Below are 24,391 nucleotides of genomic sequence, written 5' to 3'. Positions count from 1 at the left end.
CATTCTCATGGGTTCGTGCTTTTCAGATCCTTAGGACGTCCCTGCCCCATTGAAGTTGAAATTTAAACGGGTAAAGGGTTAGACGTTTAAGGTAGGGACGTCCCAAGGATTGTGGATAGAACTGACCAATTGTTGTTAAATATAGGATTGCACTGATCTGATCTGCAGGAAGTATCCCGTCTGGACGGATCCTAACCAGATGTGAAAATGTTTTGAACAGTCGTATATGTACGATGGCAAAATCAGATATCAGTACGATGACAACAGTACGATGGCAATATTCCAACTTTTGAATATTTGCAGTCAGAGATTGGTGCTTTTATTCCATAGGAATATTTTACATTTCTACACAGCCATACTACACATACCAATACCTGGACCGGGGAGCTGTTTCACTTTGCACTACCAGATGGAGGCATTTGCCTTGAATGTTCATTAGGCATTAGGCCCACTGTAGTAAAATCTGCCAGTTCAACGGTCCATCCATGTCTGATGTCGGGAGATGACGTGGTACCCGGCCACTAAAGGCAACAGTGAGCACTGTTACCTTCACGTAGGTTTTGGTTTTGCTAGGGCAATGTGGACGGGGATGGCAGATGGGCTTTAAGCATCATTCTCTGATTCCAAAGATCCAAAGGTTGCAAATTGTTTTTGATATTTTTGTTTTAAGCCTATTCCAAACCGTAACCATTCAGAGTTCATGTCTAAGCTTAACCTTAAACACTTTGAAATGTGACGTTTGGAACAACTTAGAAATGTGACGTTGCAGAAACATGGACGTCTAATTCTGACAGTGAGACTGTGAGCTGTTTGAGATAAATAACTAGTCTAATACAGTTGGCATTCGGTGGTAAAAGACACAAGGACGCTGTTGTATATGAAGATAATTCATTAAGAACCATGTAAAGTGTAGTACTAAGAGCTACCAAGGGTTTTCTATGCCTATTATTTTGTTGAGATAACTTGGGAATAGTCTTCAGGGTCCCATCTTTACTAGTTAGCTAGCTAGGCTAACTTAAACCTCAAATTGGCAAACAAACCTAGCTAGCTAGCTATTTAGCAGCATAGGTAAGAAAACATGTTAGTTAATCAGGATAAATGCATTAAAGCTGCAATATGTAACTTTTGGGTGACCCAACCAAATTCACATAGAAATGTGAGTTATAGATACATCATTGAAAGCAAGTCTAAGAAGCGGTAGATCTGTTCTATGTGCACTATTTCTATGCTACCCATACCTACATTTCATTTGGTGTCTTTCACTTTGTTTTGTACAACAGCTTCAAACAGCTGAAAATACAATATTTAGGGTTGTGGAAAATATATTTCACAGCGGTTTAGATGGTAAAATGATTTTCTACACTAAACTTGCTTGTTTTGTCACATAAACTGAAATTAGGCAAACTATTAGAATTTTGGCAACCAGGAAATGGCAGAGAAATGTCTATACTGAACAAAAATATGAATGCAACATGTAAAGTGTTGGCCCCATGTTTCATGTGCTGAAATAAAGGATCCAATACATTTTCCATACGCACAAAAAGGATATTTCTCAAAAATGTTGTGCACAAATTTGTTTACATCCCTGTTAGTGAGCAGTTCTCCTTTGCCAAGATCATCCACCTGCCCGTTGTTGCATATCAACACGCTGATGAAGCAGCGTGATCTTTACACAGACCTACCTTGTGCCGGTGGCAATAAAAGGCCACTCTATAATGAGCAGTATTATCACACAACACAAGCATGCAATTAAATTGGCATGCCTACTGCAGAAATGTCCACCAGATCTGTTGCCAGAGAATTTCATGTAATTTCTCTACCATAAGCCGCCTCCAATGTCATTTTAGAGAATTTGGCAGTACATCCAACCGACCTCACAAACCCAGACTAGGGCTGGGCGATATGGCCAAAATCTCATATCCCAATATAGGTCATTTCATATCCAGATAATGATACATGTCCCTATATAGCACATTTTCTGAAAATTCAATGAATAAATAGTTTATATAAAATGACCACGTGAAGACCTATTTCTTATTACATTTTAAATTATACTCAACAAATAAAATGTACTTACTCATATTTGATAATTTCTCCTTTTATTTAGAACCTTTGTGCAAATGTTCAATTAAGCATGTAACAAAATATAAAATATGAATGGATAAAATCTTAAAAGGTAAATAGAAAACACTTCAACTGTAGTTGCAAATAGGGCGGGGCGATATGACGATATATATTGTGTGACGATAGAAAATGTCTAGCGTTTCATAATATGCTCTGTTTATTTCGTTGTGTCGCAAATCACACTCCTTACGCCAATATTTTGTCAATTTTTCAATATTTTGTCAATTGCAAAATTTGCTACACAAACATGGAGTGAACGTGGCCCAGAGCACGGAGACACGGAGCTCGTACCTAAAAGAGGGGCTACTTCTGTCAGATGGACGTGGTTTGGGTATGACAAGTCTGACACGGACCAGAAAACCGTCCTCTACAAGATGTGTCGCAGGTCAGAGTCCTGACAACAGGCTCAAACACCACTAACCTCTCTTACCACCTACGCAAGAATCATGTGAAACAGTACGGAGAGAGTCTACAGATGAGACCCCAAAAAAGTACAGTCTAGTGCTCAAAACAAACCCCTGACTCAGACATGGCAAGAGGCTTTTGCCCGCGGCACAGCATATGGCAAAGAATCACGAAGATGGAAGGAGATAACAGCTGCCGTTACAACTTACATCTGCAAAGACATGGCCCCAATTTACACGGTCGAGAAACTGCATTTTATTGATGGTAATTTAAATGCACAGAGATACCGTGATGACATCCTGAGGCCGCCATCCGCCGCCATCACCATTCATCCTCCGCAATAATGCACGGCCCCATGTCGCAAGGATCTGTACACAATTCCTGGAAGCTGAAAATGTCCCAGTTCTTCCATGGCCTGCATACTCACCAGACATGCCACACATTGAGCATGTTTGGGATGCTCTGGGTCTTACAGTTCCAGCCAATATCAAGCAACTTCACACAGCGGGACAACATTCCACAGGCCACAATCAACAGCCTGATCAACTCTATGCGAAGGAGATGTGTTGAGCTGCATGAGCAAATAGTGGTCACACCAGATACTGACTGATTCACATCCCAACTTTTTTTTGTAAGGTATCTGGGACCAACAGATGCATATCTGTATTCCCAGTCATATGAAATCAATAGATTAGGGCAGAATTAATTTATTTCCATTGACTGATTTCCTTATATGAACTGTAACTCAGTAAATCTTTGATATTGTTGCATGTTGCATTTATATTTTTGTTCAGTGTACATAGTGCATCTTTAAAATAAAGTATTTCCGATGAACACATTACACATTATTCTTGCAGCCCTCGGGTGTTGCCTATATTGCGTTAGGGCTTGCCTGGAAACCAGAAAGTAGCGTTTGAATCAGGAAAGTTTCCTCTGCATCACACATTTCTGCCCGACCCAGAATTGTATGTCGGGTTTCCAGGCAAGTGTAGGACAGGCCAAATATTTTCTCTGTGCTTCGGCCACTTCATTTTGTCGCGCACTCTTCTAGTCACTGTCTGGCTAGCTAACTGATGTTACGAAACTGAATAAAGCATTTTTTATTTTTATTTTTACGCAATACACACCTGGAATCGGCTGGGGCTTCTCAATTCACGTTTTCAATTATGATATAGTGCAGGTTTTATATGTATACGCTAACCACACGTTTAGCATGATTCACTCCAATCTCTGCAAAATCAAGTATTGTAGAATGTCCCCCGTAGATAGTAAAGAAGGCGAGATATCCCACTCCCTAATTATTTCTGCTCCACCATCTTTGTCTCCACCCACAACAAGCAGAGTAACGTTACTGTACATCAGTTTCTAAACCTGTCCGCAACAAGTCGGAACTTTGTTGCACGTGCTCGACCGATTAGGTTTCCACTAGTTACCACAGTCACAAAGTCAAAATTGGCTTTATTGTAAAAATTCCTTAAAGCAAAAATGAGCTTCATTTAATGAACTTAATTTAAGGCAATGCATAAGGTTAGTTATAAAATCAACATTTAAGAAGCGAAATTGTAGAAAGGCCGGGTTTATGACTTTGTGGCTGTGGTAACAATGACGACCGCTCGATTGGTAATGCGATGACGCAACCAAAAAAACAGCTACAAGTATCTTTTTTTTATATAACCTGTGATCCAAATTATTCTTTGATTAATTAACTTGATTGTCACTTAAAAAAAAAAAAAATTCATCAAGAGACCAATTGCTTGTGAACAGAATAAATGTATACAGATTTCCCACACTTTGATTTCTAAGTGCTATCGAATCATCACAGAGAAAATACACATTTGTCCAATAATTTAGATGCAATTTGAGGGGAAAATGTTCCAAACGAACCCAAAACAATCAGTTTTATAGGGGATCTATTTACTGTGACAGTTTCCGGAAACAGTACAATGTTCATACAGTACTGAAGTAAATGCTTTATTAAAGGTTCTGATAAGAATGAGGAACCCGGTTGGTGTGTAATACGTTGCAGCTGATATCAAAACATCATTTTCTTCTACTATCAGAAAGGAGTTGGCCATTATCATCTGTAATAATATGTTCTTTGGTCACAGTAACATTAAAGAGCAAATTAAATCATCACATGGATTCAGTGATGAGTACAGAATTCAGTACAAAGCTATATAAAGAGTTACTACATGTTTAAAGGCATGTACATCATAAAGTACAACTTGTGGATGCCTATTACAGCTTAGAACCAGACAAAGGCAAAGGCACTTGGAAAGAACCAGACTGAAAATGAGACACTAATATGTAACTAAAACCGGTTAAATCCATCCTCACAACAATAATAATAACAGGGCATTGTGTGTGTCAGGTATAGCATTGACTACTGTATATGTGGCAGAGTGTGGGGAACAGGACCAGAGTCAGCTCTAACTGAGCCAGAGGATAAACATGGGAGGTCCCACCCAGGAAGAGCAGGACAGCCAATGGGAGCCAGGCCTCGTGTCATGTGACGGCCATGTTCTGGCCCACCGCCTCAGGGGTGAGGAACTGCACTTTGGGCACGGTGAGGGCCGAGTTGTTCCTCCGCATGGTGCCGGAGCTCCCGCCGCCGTTCCTCATGGAGTTGTTCCGCCTCATTGAGTTCCTCTTCCTCAGTGAGTTCTGGTGGCTCAGCTCGCTCTTCTGCAGCGTCTGGATGAGTATGGAGGGCTTCTCGTCCAGCTCGCGGGCCGAACACCTCGGCGTCGCCACCTTGACCGTGTTCCCAAACTTGGAGTAGTCCACCGAGTACACCCCGTCCTCCTCGGTCACGATGGGCACGAAGCGGTGACCCCACTGGATCTCCTCGGTGACGTAGGAGGTCCGGGCCTGGGTGGTGATGCCCGTGGTCTCCACCACGCCCTCCAAGATCACAATCACCTCCAGGTCGCTGCACTGCAGCTCCATGGCCGACAGGTCGTACAGCGGACTGTCCTTATTGATGGTATGGCAGATAATGAGTGGCGCCAAGAGGAAGATGGAGTTACTCGCCGCGGCGCTCTCCGTTTGCACGTCGATCTGGTGGATAGGGATGACCTCGCCTTCGGGGGTGGTGGTCTTGCGTACCACCTGGAGGCGGACGGCAGCGCCAATGATCATGGACTTGCGGAGGTCGCCCACACGGGTCATGAAGCAGAGGCGATTGTTGCGCACGGCGATGACGGCGTTGCGGCTGAAAATAAGATATGACAAGAAAAGACAACTTTATTGTCCATTTTCTTTACCGATCACATTTTCTTTACAGATTTATCAGCCAGAGTGTACCCCCTGGATCAGATTTATCAGCCAGAGTGTACCCCCTGGATCAGATTTATCAGCCAGAGTGCACCCCCTGGATCAGATTTATCAGCCAGAGTGTACCCCCTGGATCATATTTATCAGCCAGAGTGTACCCCCTGGATCATATTTATCAGCCAGAGTGTACCCCCTGGATCAGATTTATCAGCCAGAGTGTACCCCCTGGATCATATTTATCAGCCAGAGTGTACCCCCTGGATCAGATTTGTCAGCCAGAGTGTACCCCCTGGATCATATTTATCAGCCAGAGTGTACCCCCTGGATCAGATTTGTCAGCCAGAGTGTACCCCCTGGATCAGATTTGAGGGCTTGCTCAAGGGCACAACAGCAGGAGATGGCATGTGTACAAAACCCTCAAACTTTGACCATTCAAAACCCGCTCTCTGAATCTGGGGCATAGAGACACAAACTATTTTTCAGTATCTAGGATAATGATATGGATATACTAGGTCTGTGTGATATGGATATACTAGGTCTGTATGATATGGATATTCTAGGTCTGTGTGATATGGATATACTAGGTCTGTATGATATGGATATACTAGGTCTGTGTTATATGGATATACTAGGTCTGTGTTATATGGATATACTAGGTCTGTGTGATATGGATATACTAGGTCTGTATGATATGGATATACTAGGTCTGTGTTATATGGATATACTAGGTCTGTGTTATATGGATATACTAGGTCTGTGATATATGGATATACTAGGTCTGTGTGATATGGATATACTAGATTTGCATGATATGGATATACTAGGTCTGTGTGATATGGATATACTAGGTTTGCATGATATGGATATACTAGGTCTGTGTTATATGGATATACTAGGTCTGTGTTATATGGATATACTAGGTCTGTGTTATATGGATATACTAGGTCTGTGTGATATGGATATACTAGGTTTGCATGATATGGATATACTAGGTCTGTGTTATATGGATATACTAGGTCTGCATGGTATGGATATACTAGGTCTGTATGATATGGATATACTAGGTCTGTGTGATATGGATATACTAGGTCTGCATGATATGGATATACTAGGTCTGTGTGATATGGATATACTAGGTCTGCATGATATGGATATACTAGGTCTGTGTTATATGGATATACTAGGTCTGTGATATATGGATATACTAGGTCTGTGTGATATGGATATACTAGGTCTGTGTGATATGGATATACTAGGTCTGTGTTATATGGATATACTAGGTCTGTGTGATATGGATATACTAGGTCTGTGTTATATGGATATACTAGGTCTGTGTTATATGGATATACTAGGTCTGTGTGATATGGATATACTAGGTTTGCATGATATGGATATACTAGGTCTGTGTTATATGGATATACTAGGTCTGCATGGTATGGATATACTAGGTCTGTGATATATGGATATACTAGGTCTGTGTGATATGGATATACTAGATTTGCATGATATGGATATACTAGGTCTGTATGATATGGATATACTAGGTCTGTGTGATATGGATATACTAGGTTTGCATGATATGGATATACTAGGTCTGTGTTATATGGATATACTAGGTCTGTGTGATATGGATATACTAGGTTTGCATGATATGGATATACTAGGTCTGTGTTATATGGATATACTAGGTCTGCATGGTATGGATATACTAGGTCTGTATGATATGGATATACTAGGTCTGTGTGATATGGATATACTAGGTCTGCATGATATGGATATACTAGGTCTGTGTGATATGGATATACTAGGTCTGCATGATATGGATATACTAGGTCTGTGTTATATGGATATACTAGGTCTGTGATATATGGATATACTAGGTCTGTGTGATATGGATATACTAGATTTGCATGATATGGATATACTAGGTCTGTATGATATGGATATACTAGGTTTGCATGATATGGATATACTAGGTCTGTGATATATGGATATACTAGGTCTGTGTGATATGGATATACTAGGTTTGCATGATATGGATATACTAGGTCTGTGTGATATGGATATACTAGGTTTGCATGATATGGATATACTAGGTCTGTGTTATATGGATATACTAGGTCTGTGTTATATGGATATACTAGGTCTGTGTTATATGGATATACTAGGTCTGTGTGATATGGATATACTAGGTTTGCATGATATGGATATACTAGGTCTGTGTTATATGGATATACTAGGTCTGCATGGTATGGATATACTAGGTCTGTATGATATGGATATACTAGGTCTGCATGATATGGATATACTAGGTCTGCATGATATGGATATACTAGGTCTGTGTGATATGGATATACTAGGTCTGCATGATATGGATATACTAGGTCTGTGTTATATGGATATACTAGGTCTGCATGATATGGATATACTAGGTCTGCATGATATGGATATACTAGGTCTGTGTTATATGGATATACTAGGTCTGCATGATATGGATATACTAGGTCTGTGTGATATGGATATACTAGGGCTGTGTGATATGGATATACTAGGTCTGTGTGATATGGATATACTAGGTCTGCATGATATGGATATACTAGGGCTGTGTTATATGGATATACTAGGTCTGCATGATATGGATATACTAGGTCTGCATGATATGGATATTCTAGGTCTGTGTGATATGGATATACTAGGTCTGTGTTATATGGATATACTAGGTCTGTGTGATATGGATATACTAGGTCTGTGTTATATGGATATACTAGGTCTGTGTTATATGGATATACTAGGTCTGTGTAGGTCTGTGTTATATGGATATACTAGGTCTGTGTCTCTGTATGATATGAGCAAATAATCTAACAATCTAATCTATCATGCAACCTTATAGAGAATCAAACAGTGTGGAGGAGGAACTGCACTGCGTGATTGACAAGAGGTGGGGCTAAGTGTGTGTGGAAACAGCCACAAGAGGAGAGGGAGAGACTGCAAACAAAGTAAACTATAAAAACGGACTTTACACAGGGTTTAGTGGCATCTCATGTATTGCATGACATATGGATCTCTGGTGATATTGCGATTTCGATGTGAATTCGATTAATTGTGCAGCCATACCATGCACCAGATTTTTCCAGTTGGGACTTCGGATTCGAAGCGGCAACCCTTCGGATGCTGGCCCATCTCTCTTTATCCTCTACCTCTCCAGGGTGAAGTTTTTCCTAGGTACAGATCTAGGAGCAGCTTCTGCTCCCCCAATCCTAACCTTTACCATTAGTGGGGTAAATGCTAAACTGACCCAAGATCAGCATCTAGGGGCACCTTCACCCTACACTGTTGCTGGCCCACCTCTCCAACCTAATCTAACCTGTAGGCTACCATCCTACCTGAAGATGAGCGTCTCGGCGCGGCGGTGCGACTGGGCTGTCTTCATGAAGATGCACCCCAGCATAATGGCGTTGATGATGAGGCCAGCGATGTTCTGGAAGATGAGGACGGCGATGGCCGTGGGGCACTGCTCTGTGATCATACGGTGGCCAAAGCCGATGGTCACCTGGACCTCGATGGAGAATAGGAAGGCTGAGGTGAATGACCTGTAGAGCAGAGAGAGAGGGTCAGGGGTCAGAGGAAATGAGAGTTAAAGAGGAGGGAGACGTTGGACGTAAATATTGGTCATGGGTCAGATGTTTGTTGTAGACATCTGATCCTACATTTGTAATAGCGATGTAGAGACCTGATCCTACATCTGTAATAGTGGTGTAGAGACCTGATCCTACATCTGTGGGGAGGGTAGAGGCCTGATCCTACATCTGTAATAGCGATGTAGAGACCTGATCCTACATCTGTAATAGTGGTGTAGAGACCTGATCCTACATCTGTGGGGAGGGTAGAGGCCTGATCCTACATCTGTGGGGAGGGTAGAGATCTGATCCTACATCTGTGGGGAGGGTAGAGACCTGATCCTACATCTGTGGGGAGGGTAGAGACCTGATCCTACATCTGTAATAGTGATGTAGAGACCTGATCCTACATCTGTAATAGCGATGTAGAGACCTGATCCTACATCTGTAATAGCGATGTAGAGACCTGATCCTACATCTGTGGTGAGGATAGAGACCTGATCTTACATCTGTGGTGAGGATAGAGACCTGATCTTACATCTGTGGTGAGGGTAGAGAGGTCACAGGGGTCAGAGGAGCAGGAAGCTACTGGACAGGCAGTGTGGTTTCCTATGGCTTCCTGTCCTCATCTGCGTCCCCTACAACCACTGATCTCAGAGGACTAAATAATGAGAGCAAAAAGTTGGAGACGTTAAAGGGGCAATCAGCAGTTGAAACAATAACAAAGCGTGCTACACTCCCCTGTTTGGGTAAAAGCTGAGGGATGGGGCCTGAGAAATGGAACCACTCTCAAATTCATACACAGAGCTATGGATGCAAGGACTGACCATCCATGATATCAAAATTGTAGTTTTAACCGTGTCTCAGTGGCCTTGTGGTTAGAGTGTCCACCCTGAGATTGGAAGGTTGGGAGCCCTATACCAAATACTGTAAAAATGGGACCTGATGCATCTCTGCTGAGAACTCAGCATTCGGGAGATTGGGGGTAAGGCCTTGTGATAGACTAGTGTCCTGTACTTGTACATCAAGCTGCCTCATGCTTCCTGCTCACACATGCCAATGCTCGTGCAAGGCTACATACTTTACTTCCATGTTTTGAGGCTTTATAGTGTTTGTTTACATTGACTTTGTTAACAAACATTGGAATATAAACAAGCTTATATTTTGCGTTCAGCTGGGGTATGAGAGTTGAACTATAAATTATACTTATATTCTTCAAGAATCCATTGGTACATATTATTAATTTATGAATACAGCAACTGCAGATTGGCCCTTTAAAGAGATACTTCAGGATTTTGGCAATGAAGCCCTTTATCTACTTCCCCAGAGTCAGATGAACTCCTGTCTTGCATACAGTTTTGGCTTCATTGCCAAAATCCCAAAGTATCCCTTTAAGTTCCTTATAATTTGAAGAAAAATCATTTTTTCTATGGCAAGGAGGTCAATCATAATACTGTAACAGTGTTATCAGAGAAAATAGCAGTTATTCTGAAACTGAGTTTAAGTAATAACTTCACTAAAAGCCCCCAATAAATCCATATAATTTATTCCCGCCCTTAAAATAAATAAAACGTTTACACACAAAATACAGAAATACAGAAGTAAATACAAGTTAAATCTCCAAACATCAACAGTTTAAAATATCTATAGAGTCTATACTATACTACTCACTTGACGTTGGTGACGCACTGCTCAATGCCAGACGTGCGGTTGGGTACAAGGTCTCCATGGGCAAAGGCCACGAGCCACCAGCACATGGCGAAGAGGAGCCAACTGCACAGAAAAGTCATGGTGAAGATGACCAGGGTGAAGCGCCATTTCAGGTCCACCAGAGTGGTGAAGACGTCTTGCAAGAATCTTCCCTGTTCTCGGATGTTCTTGTGCGCCAAGTTGCAGGATCCGCTCTTGGCGATGAAGCGGGCTTTGTTCACCCGGTCCCTGAACACTGGTTTGCGGTGGACCCTCGAAGCAAGCCCCGGTAGGGAGAACTCCTCCGGGATGATGCTTTTTCTCGCCAACATCCTTACTGCATTTGCAATAGAGGAAAAAAGTCGGAGGGTTTCAGTAAACCGAAGTGTTTTTTAGTCGTGCGTAATTCTCCTGTCAGCTTGCGTAAAACATGATTCAAAGTTGGATAAATTCGTATTATTTTGCAAAGTTTTTCATCGATTTGATTTCAATTAACTTCTATCACATTAAGGTTTGTAGCTCCAGCGCCACTTCCAAAAAGTTGTACTGACGGGTGAGAGTTTCCAGGCAGTCACAGACCCAGGGCGCATCCCAAATTCTCTTGACGTAGCTGCTCCGCTCTATGGGCGGGATGCAATGCACTGCTGGCTTTGTTCAACAAAGAGGAAACCCCAGTAATTACTTCTAAATTGTGTTTTTGTTTTATTGATTTAAAAGCAAAACAATATATGTGTGCCCGTTGGACCGTATGTTTAGTTAATTAATCAATACCGGTATTTGAGGTAATGGTTAAACCATCCCATTACTGGGTCCAAATTAAAATATCATTGATGTTTTATTTTTAAACAAGGCAAGTGTGATAGAAAAATGACTCCAACAGTAAGCAAATTATTGCTGTGTTATTACATTATTATAGGGATGATTATTAGGATAGGTCCGCTTCCCATTGATGACCAAGAGATGGCGCCATTTAGTAAGCGAGGAGGTGTGGTGTGTTGTGTGTGAGAATGAGAGTGAGTGTGTGTGTGTGAGCGTTTTAAACCCAAAAAAGCACTTTCAACTCAAAGCACATTTTTATTATCAGTTCAAGTGTAAAAAAAAGGTAGGCACACAGTGTAATGATCAACTATGTCTATATTTAAAACATATGTTAATTATACACAATGTACATATGAGACAGACACAAGCCCACAATAAAATGGAAAAAGACAACCTGTAGTCTCGGAATTATATTGATTATTATTGATAATATTTGAACATATATTTCTGTGCACATTCCCAAGATTGAAACTATAAATAGTAAAAGCAAAGAAGATGATATAATCTCTGTGATATGGATCAAGGATATCTGCAGTCTGAATTACCATAGATCTATAAGTAGAGTGTACCTGCTCTTTCCATGATATAGACTGACCAGATGAATCCAGGTGAAAGCTATAATTGCTTATTTATGTCACTTGTTAAATAAACGTCAATCAGTGTAGATGAAGGGGAGGAGACCCGGTTAAATAAGGATTTTTAATCCTTGAGACAATTGAGACATGGATTGTGTATGTGTGCCATTCAGAGTGTGAATGGGCAAGACAGAATATTTAAGTGCCTTTGAACGGGGTATGGTAGTAGGTGCCAGACGCACCGGTTTGAGTGTGTCAAGAACTACAACGCTGCTGTGTTTTTATATCTAGAACCTAAAAAGTTTTTTTTCGGCTGTCCCCATAGAACAGGATTCCCCAACTGGCGGCGTGCAGGCCCGAATTTGGCCCGCGGGTGGTTTTATTTGCCCCCCCAAGCTTTCTGAGCACCCCCCCTTCAAAACAAAACAGGAAATCAGCTCCAATTTATTTAAATTTAAGAAATCTATTCCTCTCTATTACATATACTGTAATAGAGACACGTGATCGTATACAAATGTAAGCAAGGTTGAATATGATTATGTTTTAGTTAAACATTATATCTGTTTGGGCTTCTAGCAGGCAAAAAAAAGAAGGGTTCTCCTATGGGAACAGCCAAAGAACCCTTGTGGAACCGTTTTTTAGAAGTGTAGGATTACCAGACAGTCATAGCCGTACACACCACAGCCTTGCCTTCAAATTCACCAGAGGGACAATACCCTACTACCACTCACCTCCAATGTCATTCTCCTAGACTATACAGTTGAAGTCAGAAGTTTACATACACTTAGGTTGGAGTCATTAAAACTCGTTTTTCAACCACTCCACAAATTTCTTGTTAATTAACAAACTATAGTTTTGGCAAGTCGGTTAGGACATCTACTTCATGCATGACAAAAGTAATTTTTCCAACAATTGTTAACAGACAGATTATTTCACTGTATCACATTTCCAGTGGATCAGAAGTTTACATACACTAAGTTCACTGTGCCTTTAAACAACTTGGAACATTTCAGAAAATGATGTCATGGCTTTAGAAGCTTCTGAAAGGCTAATTGACATCATTGAGTCAGTTGGAGGTGTACCTGTTGATGTATTTCAAGGCCTACCTTCAAACTCAGTGCCTCTTTGCTTGACATCATGGTAAAATCAAAAGAAATCAGCCAAGACCTCAGAAATATAATTGTAGACCTACACAAGTCTGGTTCATCCTTGGGAGCAATTTCCAAATGCCTGAAGGTACCTCGTTCATCTGTACAAACAATAGTATGCAAGTATAAACACCATGGGAGCACCCTGCCGTCATACCGCTCAGGAAGGAGACACATTCGGTCTTCCAGAGATGAACATAGTTTGGTTCGAAAAGTGCAAATCAATCCCAGAACAACAGCAAAGGACCTTGTGAAGATGCTGGAGGAAACAGGTACAAATGTATCTATATCCACAGTAAAACGAGTCCTATATCAACATAATCTGAAAGGCCGCTCAGCAAGGAAGAAGCCACTGCTCCAAAACCGCCATAAAAAAACAGACTATGGTTTGCAACTGCACATGGGGACAAAGATCGTACTTTTTGGAGAAATGTCCTCTGTTCTGATGAAACAAAAACAGAACTGTTTGGTCATAATGACCATTGTTATGTTTGGAGGAAAAAGGGGGAAGCTTGCAAGCCAAACACCATCGCAACTGTGAAGCACGGGGGTGGCAGCATCATGTTGTGTGGGTGCTTTGCTACAGGAGGGACTGGTGCACTTCACAAAATAGATGGAATCATGAGGAAAGAAAATTATGTGGATATATTGAAGCAACATCTCAAGAGATCAGTCAGGAAGTTAAAGCTTGGTCGTAAATGGGTCTTCCAAATGGACAATGACCCCAAGCAAACTTCCAAAGTTGTGGCAAAATGCCTCAATCCCATAGAAAATTTGTGAGCAGACCTGAAAAAGCGTGTGCGAGCAAGGAGGCCTACAAACCTGACTCAGTTACACCAGTTCTGTCAGGAGGAATGGGCCAAAATTCACCTAACTTATTGTGGGAAGCTTGTGGAAGGCTATCTGAAACATTTGACCCAAGTTAAACAATTTAAAGGCATTGCTACCAAATACTAATTGAGTGTATGTAAACTTCTGACCCACTAGGAATGTGATGAAAGAAATTAAAGCTGAAATAAATAATTCTCTCTACTATTATTCTGACATTTGACATTCTTAAAATAAAGTGGTGATTCTAACTGACCTAAAACAGGGAATTTTTACTCTGATTAAATGTCAGGAATTGTGAAAAACTTAAGTTTAAATGTATTTGGCTAAGGTGTATGTAAACTTCCGACTTCAACTGTATATCAGTGCTCTATATCTATAGTCATTCTGCTCTCATGATGTCATCGTTCCAGAGAGGGGTGAGTGTTGTGTCTCCACGCTTTCTGACAGACTGACTGACTCCAAAGTGCTGCTTGCCCATAAAAAGACAACTCTGGTGAAGGATAGCAGCCACACTATAGGGGCCATGTTGTTGACCTTTGGCCTTTACATGGACCCCCCGCCACAGCAGAAGCTACATTAAATATACTTAGCTGCTACTCACTTATAATGTATACAATGGAGAGTATGGAGGTTGAGGGGAGATACGTAGCCTGGAATCCAAGCTAAACGAAACAATGGTTCAGTCTTGTTCAACCAGGCTAGAAGACGCCTACCCATTCATAGATTATAGAGAGGGAGTCTTGAGTTAAAAACATGAGTGGGAAAACAGACCACACGGGTGTAAGGAAAGTAGGGCAGGAATTCTGGGTCATGAGTTTGGGATTGAATAAGAATGAAGAATGATTTAAAAACGAATTTCTTGAGATGAGAAACCGCTTTACACTGACAAACAAAACAACACAGCAGTATATCGGTAAAACAGATACTGACATTCTTCAAAGTGTAGCTTACAATAATCAGTTTGTCATTCAGGCTATAATACAATACAAAGAAGTCAATATAAAATGATCATTGTTCGATATGCAAAATAACTATAAATATTCAGGTACTACAGTGGGACAGTGGCACAGCTCCCCAGAAACCAGGTTTAATACTGAAAATAGAAACCACTTTCCTGACCAATTACACCAGCCAGCACCATGTATGGTAGAAACTAACGCTGGCCTGGCTTATGGCTGGTAGAAGAAAGCGGAATCTTCCCTTATCATTTAGGGCTGGATCTTAACTTAACACCAACATGCGTAACTCCAAGTTTTCACATACATCTTGACAGTACACAAGTCCTGTATGAGTTGAAGTTAGGCCTGCACATTTCACATTAAGATTCAGTCCTTTAGAGAACACCCAATGGGTGAAAGCTGTCCTTTTTCAAAGAGGAGTCAGTGACCACTAAATGTCCACAGTCCCATGGTTCAGTCAGCATCGCATCAAATCAGACAGACAAAGGGTCACCAGGCTAAAAATGCTCCAGCGATATACCCTACAGTGTTCGTACCAATGTAGTAATACTACACTATACCTGCTTATTGCTTACCTATGAATAAGGGTGTAAAATATATACATATACATACATCATATAGTAAGTAATAAGTAACTAAATATATAATTTAAACATAAAACATTTAGGTAAAACTTTGTAAAATTGTAATCATATTTAACGACCAATTGTGATCCTTACACGACCAAGTTAATAGGTCACTCATTCAATCAATCACTCAATAACTAATACATTACCAATAATTAACACAAGAAGGCCATCAGTGGTGCTTTGGGAAGCAGTGTTTCCCCTACCATTACCAAGTGGAGGTGGTCAACCGGCCTGGCTCCTGTCTAAAACCTACAGTATGAGCTTCAGTCAATAATGGTAATAATATCTGGAACTCTGCGCCCCACCTAAGCATTGTGGGAAACACTGAGGAGGCTGATTCATTGATAGACTGATGGTGTGCCGGCTGACAGTGTGTGAGCCTACATGTCAGCCCTGACGAAGGAAGCGAACATGCCGTCCTCGTTCTCCAGAAGGGTCTCTGGTTTGTCGATCTCTAAGATGTTTCCTCGCTTCATCACGATCACCAGGTCAGCTTCCAGGATGGTGTGGACACGATGCTGCACGAAGAACACACACACAGACATTACATTACATTTGATTGAGTGTTTAATTACACAAACAAAGAGGAAGGGATGCAATGCAGCTTTGATTTGTAATGTAGCCAGACAGACAGAGATAAACTGTGCTGAGAAAAAATAACACATACCTGAATGTATTTTCATTTAGTCTTATCTCACAACCCCAAGAGTCATACTCCAAGAGCCAACTGCTAAGATTAGATGTAGTACCCCTCCTTAACCCCCAGACAGATTAGATGTAGTACCCCTCCTTAACCCCCAGACAGATTAGATGTAGTACCCCTCCTTAACCCCCAGACAGATTAGATGTAGTACCCCTCCTTAACCCCCAGACAGATTAGATGTAGTACCCCTCCTTAACCCCCAGACAGATTAGATGTTGTAGCCCTCCTTAACCCCCAGACAGATTAGATGTAGTACCCCTCCTTAACCCCCAGACAGATTAGATGTTGTAGCCCTCCTTAACCCCCAGACAGATTAGATGTAGTACCCCTCCTTAACCCCCAGACAGATTAGATGTAGTACCCCTCCTTAACCCCCAGACAGATTAGATGTAGTACCCCTCCTTAACCCCCAGACAGATTAGATGTTGTAGCCCTCCTTAACCCCCAGCCAGATTAGATGTAGTACCCCTCTCTTTAACACCCAGACAGATGTGATGTAGTACCCCTCCTTAACCCCCAGACAGATTAGATGTAGTACCCCTCCTTAACCCCCAGACAGATTAGATGTTGTAGCCCTCCTTAACCCCCAGCCAGATTAGATGTAGTACCCCTCTCTTTAACCCCCAGACAGATGTGATGTAGTATCCCTCTCTTTTACCCCCAGACAGATTAGATGTAGTATCCCTCTCTTTAACCCCCAGACAGATTAGATGTAGTATCCCTCTCTTTTACCCCCAGACAGATTAGATGTAGTATCCCTCTCTTTAACCCCAGACAGATTAGATGTAGTATCCCTCTCTTTAACCCCAGACAGATTAGATATAGTATCCCTCTCTTTTACCCCCAGACAGATTAGATGTAGTATCCCTCTCTTTAACCCCAGACAGATTAGATGTAGTATCCCTCTCTTTAACCCCAGACAGATTAGATATAGTATCCCTCTCTTTTACCCCCAGACAGATTAGATGTAGTATCCCTCTCTTTAACCCCAGACAGATTAGATGTAGTATCCCTCTCTTTTAACCCCAGACATATTAGATGTAGTATCCCTCTCTTTAACCCCAGACAGATTAGATGTAGTATCCCTCTCTTTTAACCCCAGACATATTAGATGTAGTACCCCTCTCTTTAACCCCCAGACAGATTACATGTAGAATCTCTTTAACCCCAGACAGATTAGATGTAGTACCCCTCTCTTTAACCCCCAGACAGATTACATGTAGAATCTCTTTAACCCCAGACAGATTAGATGTAGTACCCCTCTTTAACCCCCTGACAGTGGTCTCAGACAGCATGCAGTACCAACCCGGGAGGCTGTAGAGGCCTGGAAGGCAGGGTGGGACAGGGCCTACTTGTGAGTCCTCACTAAGACACTGAAGAGGCTGTCCTGCTGTGCTAGCAGGTTGACTGCAGAGTCACACTCCACTAGCTGCCCCGCGGAGAACACCAGCACCTGTTCAGCCTCCAAGATGGAGGACACCAGGTGCTGGGTGGCAGAACGGAGAGAAGGAACCAAGGATAGATGGGAAGACAGAAGGAGAGGAGCAAGGACAGACAGACAGGGAAAACAAGGAAAAGAAGACAGGTGAAGGAAGGACAGCAGCTGTTTGAGTCTCGAGAGGCTGACGTGTCGATTCAGAGTTGAGATCTGCAGCACACTTAACTTAAATATCCATCAATCTCCCACTGACATCAATCAGTTATTTACAGGAATGTTCCAGTTGTGCCTTATCTCAACTCTGAATCGGTCCGTAAATGCATTTGGAGGCGTGAGAAGCATCTGGAGATATGAGAATCATCCGGAGATATGAGAAGCATCTGGAGATATGAGAAGCATCTGGAGATATGAGAAGCAGAGGTACAGTATGATGAAACAGGAGACATTGGAAAGATAGGATGAAGGAGAGGAGGAAATCTAAAAGCTAGGAGAAATCAGCTAGTCCTAGTCTCTATGCTTTCTCCAATGATTGATCCACAGAGAGAGAGAGAGCAGACCAAGAGGAGTCTCCACATCTATACAGAGAATACCTTCCAGATCTGACCTTTCCACCTAATGACCTACAGGCTGCAACAGACTTACTGCAATAGTGACGACTGTTCGGTCGGCGAAGGCTGTCATCACCACCTTCTGTAAGACATTCTCCTATAGGGGTGAGAAATGACATGTAGGTCAGCTCTTTTGGTCATGGACCAAATGGCACCCTATTCCTTGCATAGTGCACAACTTTTGACAAGGGCCCTAATGGCTCTTAGTGCACTTTACAGGGAATAGTGCACTTAATAGGGAATAGTGTGTCATTTGGAGCACAGTCTTAGATACAGCCATGCACACTCCACAGCAATGTCACTACATTGTGAGTGCTGTCCCCTCTACGCTGTCTGCATCAGTGTGATGGTAGTTTGAGTGTACCTGTCAGGTTCAAAGGTTAATGCTACGGCTGTGATCATAATGTCCTCATATTGATGCTGGCCTGCTTGTCCCTACAAAAAACAAACAGAGAGTCGCACACTCTATATATAAACTGCCAGTAATTTATATATAAACTGCCAGGGATTGGAGCTATGAACTATGCATGCCACCGGACTGAAACCTGAGAGGCTGGAGGAGAGTGACGGTCCTCACTGTTGCGCAACAATCGCAACAAAACTTAACGGCCCCTAAAGATAGAATCCTTAATTGAAACAATAACAACGTGTTCTCCCAGCCTCAGGATGGGGCTGGAGAGTAGAATCACTCTCAAATACATAGACAGAGCTGTGGACGCAAGGACTGACCATCCATGATATCAACATTATAGTTGTAAACATGTTTTGAGGCTATACAGTGTTTGTTTACATTTACATCGTTTACAAACATTGGAGTAAAACAAGGTTATATTTGGGGTTCTGATGGGGTATCGACAGTTGAACTAAGCTCATTTATCAGTTATGTTCTTTAAGAATCAATGGGTACACATCATTCATTTGTAAGTCCAAAAATGGATCTAGCAACTAAGGATTCAGGCTTTCATGGAAACCAGTGCTTCATTTCCAAACAGGGGGCCTAATGAAGAGTATGTGGCTGGTTGAAATACATGGCCGTGTGTTCTGCTATTGACCAAACCTCTATGTACAGGGCTCAATAATGAACGTCATATGTAACCCTGGCAACTCAAATTATCAACGCGTAATAGGAGGACAAATATAAAGATGTCTGGTTTGTGTTTTTATAATGTATCTGACAATATACTTGTGCTTTATGTTTGTACCCATATGAGGTGAAAGTAATGTCATAGATATGTCTGTAAACAATGAAGAGAGCAGAAAATGAAACATATGATGATAATGTCACTAAAGAGCTAGTGATGGAGGGTACATGGCTGTTAGGGTGTGTGAGCTCACCGTTGCCATGTCGATGGATGCAGTGGCTTCATCCATAATGAGGATGGAGCTCTTCCTGACGAAGGCTCTGGCCAGACAGAACAACTGCCTCTGACCCACACTGAAGTTCTCCCCTCCCTCTGTCACCACCGCGTCTGGAACACACACACACACACACACACACACACAGTTGTTATTAAGGCAATCGTCTTTCTGAAATCTCACATTTTAGTAGCATATTCTCTGATTAGTTTTCCCCTCCAATATGCTTTCCCAAAGATTGTGTGGTTGGAAGTGGGCAGATTGTGTGGTTGGAAGTGGGCAGATTGTGTGGTTGGAAGTGGCCAGATTGTGTGGTTGGAGGTGGCCAGATTGTGTGGTTGGAGGTGACCAGATTGTGTGGTTGGAGGTGGCCAGATTGTGTGGTTAGAGGTGGCCAGATTGTGTGGTTAGAGGTGGCCAGATTGTGTGGTTGCAGGCTGCCAAATTGTGTTGTTGCAGGTTTCCAGATTGTGTAGTTGGAGGCTGCCAGATTGTGTTGTTGCAGGTTTCCAGATTGCGTGGTTGGAGGTGACCAGATTGTGTGGTTGGAGGTGGCCAGATTGTGTGGTTAGAGGTGGCCAGATTGTGAGGTTGCAGGTGGCCAGATTGTGTTGTTGCAGATTCCAAACACTTTCCCCAAATCCCAGGATTCCCAGTATCACAGCCCTAGATGTGACAGACAGACAGACAGACAGACAGACAGACAGACAGACAGACAGACAGACAGACAGACAGACAGACAGACAGACAGACAGACAGACAGACAGACAGGCAGGCAGACAGACAGACAGACAGACAGACAGACAGACAGACAGACAGATACCTAGTCCCCCAGAAAGGGCTTTGACCATGTTCTTCAGCTGGGCGATTTCTAGCGCCTCCCACAGTCTGTCATCAGTACAGGTACGCTCTGGGTCCAGGTTAAACCTGCCAGGGAGACATGACATCAGTACAGGTACGCTCTGGGTCCAGGTTAAACCTGCCAGGGAGACATTACATCAGTACAGATACTATCTGAAATGCAGAGGGACAGAGAGAGGGACAGAGAGAGACATACAGACAGGGAGAGACCAGGCAGGAGAGAGAGAACCCACTACTGTCTGTGGATGACCATAACAGGCAATGGCCCAGTGTTTGGACTGGGGCCCATCCTCTTAGCTAAAACTCCTGCAGCACACAGCCAGAGGGGATCCTCACTCACTACCACACTATCTCGTACTACAACTGTTCCACTGGGTCTAATGATGTGGCAATGCTTAACCATGGTGAGGCATCTATAGTAGCTCTGGCTGTCTCTCTCTAACTGCCATCGGCACAGTGTTATTGTAGGACCAATCACCCAAGGCCTCTGTTCATGTAAACATCGCCATGGCAACGGGCTGGCTCAACGCACAGTCCTCTCACTTACTGCCACATTGGATGGGTCGTTATTTCTTATCGGGACGGGAACGTCTTTCTAAATAAACACCACATGCTCTTTGTGTTTTATAACAAACACAACAGCTCAGTTATCTGCTAATACTCCAAACATCTTCAAGCTGTGGTACTACAGAGAGAGAGAGAGAGAGAGAGAGAGAGAGAGAGAGGGAGAGAGAGAGAGAGAGAGAGAGAGAGAGAGAGAGAGAGAGAGGGAGAGGGAGAGGGAGAGGGAGAGGGAGAGGGAGAGGGAGAGAGGGAGAGGGAGAGGGAGAGAGAGAGAGAGAGAGAGAGAGAGGGAGAGGGAGAGGGAGAGGGAGAGGGAGAGAGAGAGAGAGAGAGAGAGAGGGAGAGGGAGAGGGAGAGGGAGAGGGAGAGGGAGAGGGAGAGGGAGAGAGGGAGAGGGAGAGAGAGAGAGAGAGAGAGAGAGAGAGAGAGAGAGAGGGAGAGGGAGAGGGAGAGGGAGAGAGGGAGAGGGAGAGGGAGAGAGAGAGAGAGAGAGAGAGAGAGAGGGAGAGGGAGAGATAGAGATAGAGAGAGAGAGAGAGAGAGAGAGGGAGAGGGAGAGGGAGAGGGAGAGAGAGATAGAGAGAGAGAGAGAGAGAGAGAGAGAGAGAGAGAGGGAGAGAGAGAGGGAGAGATAGAGATAGAGAGAGAGAGAGAGAGAGAGAGGGAGAGGGAGAGGGAGAGGGAGAGGGAGAGAGAGAGAGAGAGAGAGAGAGAGAGAGAGAGAGAGAGAGAGAGAGAGAGAGAGTGAGAGATAGAGAGAGAGAGAGAGAGAGAGAGAGAGAGAGAGAGAGAGGGAGAGATAGAGAGAGAGAGAGAGAGAGAGAGAGAGAGGAGACTATCCAATGTCCTGGGAGCGGGATGAACTTTCATGACGTCTGCTGAGGAGTTTCATATTTTAACCAAACAAACATTTGTTTAGCTTCATTTTTACTTCATAAAGTCAACTGAATTAGGCCCACTGTTACTGTTCTGTTATTGTCTTCTGAACAATATCTCATAGTACACTAGAGTAGTTTTCTACCCGTTTGTAGGCAGACTGTTATCTGTTCAACTTCCTAAACCACAACACTGTAGTCCTCATGGCAGTCGCTGTGTGGAAACAAAGGTGGCAATGATTATACATTGATTATAATCTACTGATCTATTTCTCCACTGAGAGACATGAGGAAGTTACTGTTTATTATAATGTGTCTCTTATGTCAGCTTCTGGGCACGTTCTTGTGTACATGTCTGTGATTGTCAACAGCCAGAGCACGTGGTCCTGACCCAGTATCTGACCCAGTACACACCGGCTCACACACACACTGACTGGCTCTCACACAGACACACACACACCTGGTTCTTCACTGCACGTACAGTGTCCTGGTAAGGGTTCTAACATTCTAAGGTTCTACACGTACAGTGTCCTGGTAAGGGTTCTAACATTCTAAGGTTCTACACGTACAGTGTCCTGGTAAGGGTTCTAACATTCTAAGGTTCTACACGTACAGTGTCCTGGTAAGGGTTCTAACATTCTAAGGTTCTACACGTAGCCGACGTACCGGATGGATCCGCTGAACAGCACCGGGTCCTGGAGGATGATGGACAGACGAGACCTCAGGGTCTGGAGGGGCAGCTTACAGATGTCTATACCATCAATGATGATCCGCCCTGAGAGGAGATGCAGAGAGAGATACAGACAGAGAGAGAGAAAGATACAGACAGAGACAGAGAGATACAGACAGAGTTAGAGAAAGATACAGACAGAGATACAGACAGAGATAGAGAGATACAGACAGAGATACAGACAGAGATAGAGAGATACAGGCAGAAAGAGATACAGACAGAGAGAGAGAAAGATACAGACAGAGATACAGACAGAGATAGAGAGATACAGACAGAGAGACAGAGAGAGAGATACAGACAGAGAGAGATACAGACAGAGATACAGACAGAGATAGAGAGACAGAGAGAGAGATACAGACAGAGAGAGAGAGAGAGATACAGACAGAGGGAGAGAGAGAGATACAGACAGAGAGAGAGAGAGATACAGACAGAGAGTGAGAGAGATACAGACAGACAGAGAGAGAGAGAGACAAGGCAAGAAGGGCATTCTATGCCATCAAAAGAAACATAAATTTCAACATACCAATTAGGATTTGGCTAAAAATACTTGAATCAGTCATAGAGCCCATTGCCCTTTATGGTTGTGAGGTCTGGGGTCCGCTCACCAACCAAGACTTCACAAAATGGGACAAACACCAAATTGAGACTCTGCACGCAGAATTCTGCAAAAATATCCTCCGTGTACAACGTAGAACACCAAATAATGCATGTAGAGCAGAATTAGGCCGATACCCACTAATTATCAAAATCCAGAAAAGAGCCGTCAAATTCTACAACCACCTAAAAGGAAGTGATTCACAAACCTTCCATAACAAAGCCATCACCTACAGAGAGATGAACCTGGAGAAGAGTCCCCTAAGCAAGCTGGTCCTGGGGCTCTGTTCACAAACACAAACACACCCTACAGAGCCCCAGGACAACAGCACAATTAGACCCAACCAAATCATGAGAAAACAAAAAGATAATTACTTGACACATTGGAAAGAATTAACAAAAAAACAGAGCAAACTAGAATGCTATTTGGCCCTAAACAGAGAGTACACAGCGGCAGAATACCTGACCACTGTGACTGACCCAAAATTAAGGAAAGCTTTGACTATGTACAGACTCAGTGAGCATAGCCTTGCTATTGAGAAAGGCCGCCGTAGGCAGACATGGCTCTCAAGAGAAGACAGGCTATGTGC

General features: G+C 42.8%; 2 protein-coding genes across 10 annotated transcripts in view; both read right to left on the bottom strand.

Annotated features, from left to right (window-relative positions):
• Window positions 1-4,426: 4,426 nt before the first annotated feature.
• Window positions 4,427-12,012, bottom strand: LOC110516535 (ATP-sensitive inward rectifier potassium channel 8). Its single transcript, XM_036956941.2, has 3 exons — window positions 11,094-12,012; window positions 9,189-9,395; window positions 4,427-5,743 (listed from the first exon to the last, which is right to left on the bottom strand). The coding sequence occupies exons 1-3, from the start codon at window positions 11,441-11,443 to the stop codon at window positions 5,035-5,037; spliced, it is 1,266 nt and encodes a 421-aa protein (XP_036812836.2). The 5' UTR covers window positions 11,444-12,012; the 3' UTR covers window positions 4,427-5,034.
• A 153-nt stretch (window positions 12,013-12,165) lies between these two features.
• LOC110490810 (ATP-binding cassette sub-family C member 9) overlaps window positions 12,166-24,391 on the bottom strand; it is a 79,582-nt gene continuing 67,356 nt past the window's right edge. For 5 of the 9 annotated variants that reach the window (XM_090213491.1, XM_090213494.1, XM_090213498.1 and 2 more), the window contains 5 exons: window positions 23,144-23,252; window positions 21,001-21,104; window positions 20,157-20,290; window positions 18,856-18,918; window positions 12,166-16,590 (listed from right to left, as the gene is read on the bottom strand). In XM_090213491.1, the coding sequence (XP_090069617.1) occupies window positions 16,453-16,590; window positions 18,856-18,918; window positions 20,157-20,290; window positions 21,001-21,104; window positions 23,144-23,252 (548 nt within the window). In that variant the 3' untranslated portion in view covers window positions 12,166-16,452. Of the gene's footprint in view, window positions 16,591-18,081; window positions 18,262-18,855; window positions 18,919-20,156; window positions 20,291-21,000; window positions 21,105-23,143; window positions 23,253-24,391 lie in introns of all 9 variants that reach the window. The other 4 variants (XM_090213492.1, XM_090213497.1, XM_090213495.1 and 1 more) reach the window with 1 other exon arrangement.

This window comes from Oncorhynchus mykiss, chromosome 21 (assembly GCF_057628025.1).
Source record: "Oncorhynchus mykiss isolate SJ-2025 chromosome 21, ASM5762802v1, whole genome shotgun sequence".
Classification (NCBI taxonomy): Eukaryota; Metazoa; Chordata; class Actinopteri; order Salmoniformes; family Salmonidae; genus Oncorhynchus; species Oncorhynchus mykiss.
The sequence above is the reverse complement of the archived record's forward strand: the minus strand, read 5'-3'. Positions and strand labels throughout refer to the sequence as shown.

Coding starts and splice junctions, on each gene's coding strand:
- LOC110516535 (XM_036956941.2), bottom strand. CDS start 11,443: ATGTTGGCGAGAAAAAGCATCATCCCGGAGGAGTTCTCCCTACCGGGG. Junction 9,396..11,093: donor CAGTGCGTCACCAACGTCAA/GTGAGTAGTATA, acceptor TCTGCTCTACAG/GTCATTCACCTCAGCCTTCC. Junction 5,744..9,188: donor GCCGAGACGCTCATCTTCAG/GTAGGATGGTAG, acceptor TCTTATTTTCAG/CCGCAACGCCGTCATCGCCG.